This window comes from Lycium barbarum, chromosome 11 (assembly GCF_019175385.1).
Source record: "Lycium barbarum isolate Lr01 chromosome 11, ASM1917538v2, whole genome shotgun sequence".
In the NCBI taxonomy this organism is placed as follows: Eukaryota; Viridiplantae; Streptophyta; class Magnoliopsida; order Solanales; family Solanaceae; genus Lycium; species Lycium barbarum.
In genome coordinates this window covers 107814811-107821244 of record NC_083347.1, presented here as the reverse complement: position 1 = coordinate 107821244, position 6434 = coordinate 107814811, and the positions used below count along the sequence as shown (strand labels likewise).

Genomic DNA, 6434 nt, shown 5'->3' with positions numbered 1-6434 from the left:
ATGTATATTTCTTTTTGACTTTGTTCAATATCTCAGCCGAGGCATGGATACCTACCCCTGTCCGGAGCTTTACCGAGTGGGTTGAGGCAATCATCAGCCAACACCTTCATACTGATCGGACATGGGCGGACCTGTCCCGTAGTCGGTGGGCTGCCCTGAATCCTAGTAATCTTCCCCTTGATTCAGTATTTATCGCGTCCTCCCATTTTGCTTTTTCTTTTTATAACTCTTTTGATATTCAGGCTTGCCCAAAGGTTCTGTGGAGCCACGATCCGCACCAACGACTGAGCCTACCCCACTGGGTTCTGACTTTGATACGGCGGGATCATCCCAACTTATTACCGTAGCCGAAAAGAGGCATAGAAAACCCTCGACCAAGGAGCAGAAGCAAAAGAAAGGGCGAGGAGTGATGTTCGGACCCTGAGGGACGAATCGGAGCCCGATATTATTCTTCGAAGATTTGGTGTGGGTCCCTTCATCGCCTCTGTTCCCAAGGAAGAAACTACCACTCCGCCCTCGACTACAACTAAGGAAGAAACTGCCATTCCAGCCCCGAGCACAGGTGGGAAATACGATGTTCCTTTTCCGATTCCTCTAAGATCCATTGAATTTATTGACATTTCAGGTGATGCCTCGCCCGAAGCAGCACCTTTGGTGAAGAGACCTAGAATATCTGGCCCGACCTCGGATACCGAGGCTGATCAAAGGGCTGAATTAGTCCCGGACAACGAGGTTATAATGGCTACCGGTCCATTGCTCAGCACTGACTAAGATACCACATCCGAGTTACCTGCAACTACCGGGGTTACTGGAGCCATTCTGGTCTCTCCTTCTGCTCCTACTTCGAGGTCCGATAATCTCGATGAGATGTTCTTGGATACCCCTCTTGCAACCGGGAAAGCTGTTGGGTTTGGCCATCTTCCCATTCCTCGGGCCACGAGGGCGGCTAGCCGGTCCACTGAAACAGGTGCGAGGTTCAACCTTGTAGGTATTTTCCCAGCCCCAAGTGTTGAACTGAGAAGGACGAGGTCGGCCGTGGTCACCATCCCCGAGGACTATAGTTTTTATCCCTTCCCGTGGGGGTTAAAATTTATCTAAGGCCTCTCATTTCAGATTCGGACAAGGAAAAAATGACCGGGCTTCCTTGGCAGTGCCTTATAAAAGAGGGCATGCATGCAGGCAACCGGGTAAGCTTCATGCTTGCTTTTCCATAATATTAATGTGTGATTCTCTACTTTTGTTAATCAATTTCCTAACTTGGTTTGCTTTTTCTTTTGCAGAGTGTTGTGCTCGTTAATGAAGGCTTTATCCGGGCCCAACACGAGGTTGATAACTTAAAGGCCCAGCTGGATGCTCAGGGTCGGGAGACGGAGAAGTTCAAACTCCTCCTGCGGGAGAATGAAGATCAGCTAAGTTGGGCCATTGTTCCTCCCAACCTTTAATCCGAACTTGAGTTAGCAAAGGCTGAGAACCTTCGTTTAAAGGCCGAGTTAGCCGATGTGATTGAAAAGAATCAGCTCCTGGAAGTGGATAACATCGACTTTAGTCGAGACAATGCAAACTTCGCTTCGAGGCTTGGTGAATTTGAGGCCACTATTGCCCAACTTCGGGGTGAACTTGACTCGGTCAAAGCTGATGCCGAGAAGGTGGCAGAAAGACTTCACCAACTTGAATTTGAGAGAGCCACCGACAAGGAGAAACTGAGGGTGGCAGAGGAGAAAGCCAAGACTCGAGCTCGGATCAGTGACGAGCTCAAAAGCAAGCTCGAGGAGGCTACTGCGACCAATGATCTACTTCAGGCCGAGTTTGAATTGATCTATCAAGTTCGAATCGCTCTTCTTGAAATGAAGTCCGAGCTAGAGGCTAGATTGAAAAAAGCTGAGGCCGATCTAGAAGAGTCTCTTAAAGATATGGAGGCTGCCGAGGCACGTTCTACGATTTTGATCGAGTATGAACGCTGGAAATCCCGGTGGGCTACCAGCGAACAAGTTGAAATAGGCTTGGGGGAAATCCAGGCCCAGATACTTGAAGCCAAAAAAGTCGAGGATAGGGCCAAGAAAGCCCTTGATGCCGACTCTGATGACTCCGAGCAGACGATTTCTGAGAACTCTGGTTCCAACCATACCGGGTAAACTAGGGCCTGTACGAGCCTTCATTTTGTTTTTGTTTTTGACTTGTGTAGAAAGTCTAAATGTAAAGCCTTGGTTTATATATGAAATGCATATTTCCCTTTTGGCTGTTGTTTTCTTCATTCTTTTATCCGAATGTATGTTATGATATTTTCCTTAAACATTTGTTTCGTAAGGAATAATCAAGTTTCGGAGCTACATCTTTTGTCCTAATTGAGCCTATCTTAACTGATTGAGTATTGGCTTTTACTTCGTTCGGTACGTTTTTGACCGAGGATTTTATCGAATGGTTTGCCCGCGGGGCTTATTTATGCTTTGTGAATTCAGACATCTCCGAATCACGTGGGGCATTTTGGGTCGAGTTTTTTTAAATTGTTTGAACCTTTTTCGACCGTTTACTTATAATAGATTAGGTTCGGATACCTAAATCCCTATCTTTTGTCAAATTTTGAGACGACAGTCCTATTCGAGGGTGTTAAAAGATTTTGGGCTCAGTTCAACTTGACCTTGTTGCCTTTGCCGAATTTCAACAACAATACCCGGTATAGGGTATTTAATAAAAAGACGTGTCCGAGACATATTTTTTCATAGCGCTTCTTTATATTGCAAGTGTTTGTACGTACATAATATAAGGATTTCATTCGTTCCCTTCTGTTTTTGCCTTAGCAAATACTAGCCGAACATGATTCGTTTTGATCGTTTGGTCTTGACACTGAAACCTAACACAGAAGGTTCGGGTTTACACGGAAATAAGAAGCATAAATTTCGAAGACCATTCCAGAGTAGGCTTTGGTTTATCGTTTCTTCATTTGCTTCGGTGAGCTGAACTCATTCTAGCCTTGATGTGGGTATGATAGTCCCCTAGTGTTTATCCGAGAAGTATGATCGCGAAAACACTATTGAGTCCCCAGCGAAGGGAAGGCCTTCTGCTTTCAGGTATTTTGCCTTGTTTTCATAAGGTAACAGGCTGTACTTGTTGCCTCGTTAAAAACCTTGTCGGCAAACCCACTTCGGGACAAAACCGAACTAAGGAAAATAGTGCAACACGTGTTTTCAGACCTAACTCTACCCCCTCGGGGTTTATCTCGATACACTTCTGCAAAAAGGTATAGGTTAATAAAAGATGATCACAAAGGTCAACGGCCCATAGCTTAGCAATAGTATTTCTTCAAATGAGCCACATTCCAGTTATTGCGCAGATATTGCCCATCCATGGATTCCAGTTGGTATGACCCTTTGCCAGCTACTCCGGTTATCTTGTACGGTCCTTCCCAGTTCAGACCTAATTTCCCATTATTGGGGTTCTTTGTATTCAAAGTAATTTTTCGAAGTACCAAGTCCCCAACTCGAAAATGTTGAAGATTGGTCCTCCGGTTATAGTACCTCTCCATTCGTTGTTTTTGACCCGCTAAATGGACCAGCGCATTTTCGCTTTGTTCGTCCGCCAGGTCGATTTTTACGGCCATAGCCTCCTCGTTTGACTCGTTGGTGGCGTATTGGAACCGGAGGCTCGGTTCGCCAACTTCTACCGGAATTAGAGCTTCGGCCCCGTAGACCAACGAGAATGGTGTCTCTCCTGTGCTTGACTTTAACGTCATTCTGTAAGCCCATAATACCTCCAACAGCACTTCCCTCCATTTATGTTTCGATGTTTCAAGTCTTTTCCTTAGATTTTGAATTATTGTTTTGTTCGTGGATTCCGCCTGCCCGTTTGGACTCTGGTGATACGGAGTCGATACTATCTTCTTGATCTTCAACCTCTCGAGGAAGTTATTGACCTTGCTGCCAATGAACTGAGGGCCGTTATCATAGGTTATTTCGGCCGGTATGCCGAAACTACAGATAATATGGTCCCATATGAAGGCAATAACCTCATTTTCTCTAATCTTTTCGAAAGACTGTGCTTCAACCCATTTTTAGAAATAGTCAGTCATAAACAGAATGAAACGAGCTTTACCTGGTGCCTATGGCAGAGGACCGATGATGTCCATCCCCCACTTCATGAATGGCCAAGGTGATCGCACCGGGTGCATCAACTCACTGGGTTGATGAATCATCGGGGCGTGCCTTTGACAACCATCACATTTCCGGATAAATTGTTTTGCATCCTCCTCCATCCGGTTCCAGTAATAACCGGCTCTGATAATTTTTCGAACCAAGGCTTCCGCTCCAGAGTGGTTACTGCAGGTACCCTCGTGGATTTCTCTCATCACATAATCTGTTTCTCCGGGACCCAAACATTTGGCCAGAGGTCCGAAGAAAGATCGGCGATACAATTGACCGTCTACCAACTAGAACCGGGCGACTTTAGCTCGGAGTGATCGTGATTCCTTCGGGTCGCTCGGGAGCTTCTCATCTTGTAAGTAATCAATGTATTTGTTGCGCCAATCCCAGGTTAGGCCCATTGCGTTTATCTCGGCTTGCCCGTTTTCTACTACCGAGTTCATTAACTGGACTAGGTACCGGGGTTGAATTCCTCTGCTTCAACCGAAGAGCCTAAATTGGCCAATGCATCAGCTTCGTTGTTCTGCTCCCTGGGTGCATGTTGCATGGTCCATTCTTTGAACCGGTGTAATATCACCTGAGTTTTCTCTAAGTATTTTCGCATTCGCTCATCCTTGACCTCGAAGACGCCATTCACCTAGTTCACGACCAAGAGAGAGTTGCATTTTGCTTCGATTATTTCGGCCCCCAGACTCCGGCCAATTCCAAACCTGCAATCATAGCCTCATACTCGGCTTCATTGTTAGTTAATTTTATATTTCTGATCGATTGTCTAATGTCGTCGCCGGTGGGAGCCTTAAGAACAATGCCCAACCCGGAACTTTTAAGATTCGAAGCCCCGTCTGTATGCAGAGACCAGATACCCGAAGCCTTCCCCGAGGTTAATAGAAGCTCTTTCTCTACCTTGGGAATCATGGCGGGGGTAAAGTCTGCCACAAAATCGGCTTAGATTTGCGACTTAATAGCCGTTCTAGGCTTATACTCGATATCATACCCGCTAATCTCTACGGCCCATTTGGTTAGTCTACCCGATAACTCCAGTTTATGCATGACATTCTTTAGCGGGTAAGTAGTTACTACAAATATGGGATGACATTGAAAATAAGTCTTTAGTTTTCTGAAAGCACTTACCAATGCTAAAGCTAACTTGTCGAGGTGCGGATAATGGGTCTCCGCATCTCGTAAGGTCCTACTCACATAATAGATTGGAAATTGCATACATGTTTTTTCTCGGACCAAAACACTGCTTACCGCTACCTCGGATACGGCAAGGTATAGATTTGCTAAAAGTGATATGCTAAAAGTGACAAGTAAAAATGAAAATCTATTTTTGAAATACTGGACAAGTAAAAATAAACGGAGGGAGTACATATTTAGCGATAAATAAAATATAACAATAAGTGAAAAAGGTCAATAAGTGAAAAAGGTCTGTACACGCGCGCGCACACCAAATAGTTGGGAACTTGGGACTAATTGTTAGTCATGTTGATTTTCTTGGATTATAGAGTACATAAATCTTTGCTAAGAGGATTTTAGATCTATTTAGAGATTTGCATGTCAGTAAAAAATGTAAAAATCATTAGTAAATTCCAAATTAATTAACAATGGTTGGTTCAACTGGAGTGAAATAAATTAATCTCGATGATTCAAATAGTAGTCAACCCCAAATTATCTTGGCATCAGTACTTTCTATTATGGTAATTTAGTTTATAAGTCACTCAAGATATAGTTAATTCAAAGGCAACGAAAAATCAAAGTTAAAACTTTTCAGACTATATTGCTTTGATTATACATTTCTTTTGAGCTGATGGTTTATCGGAAACAGCCTCGCTACCTCGCTAAGGTAAGGATAAGATTTGTGTACATCTTACCCTTTCTAGAACCCACTTGTAGGACTCACTGGGTATTATGTTGTTGTTGTAACATTTTCCATACTATAATATATAAAGGAAACAATTTTACAATTTTTACTACATAAAATAACTTTAAAAATTAAATAAATAAACAAAGAGACTTGATACTTAGAATTTACGATGAATATATTTATTGATTTATATAAATAAAATTTATAAGATTGAATTTACTTTAAGTAAAATGAAATAAAGAATACTACGAGTATCCGTCACTTCCATTTGTCTACAATTAAAACAGTTGGGACATACCAACATGCTGGAATAGCTAGGTTCACGCCCTCCTTCTAGCGTTTTTAATTTTGATTTATCTTCATTTATTTTTCTTGCTAAAAAAACCCAGTGGGTACAATAGCCTGTTTTGTCATACTTCTAAAATCAATTTATTTTA

The 6434-nt window shown here is 43.1% G+C and overlaps 1 protein-coding gene across 1 annotated transcript; it reads left to right on the top strand.

Annotated features, from left to right (window-relative positions):
• Nucleotides 1–1130: 1130 nt before the first annotated feature.
• LOC132620086 (uncharacterized) lies at nt 1131–2132 on the top strand. The gene is made up of 3 exons (XM_060334800.1): nt 1131–1187; nt 1281–1413; nt 1459–2132. The coding sequence occupies exons 1-3, from the start codon at nt 1131–1133 to the stop codon at nt 2130–2132; spliced, it is 864 nt and encodes a 287-aa protein (XP_060190783.1).
• The last annotated feature ends 4302 nt before the right edge of the window (nt 2133–6434 follow it).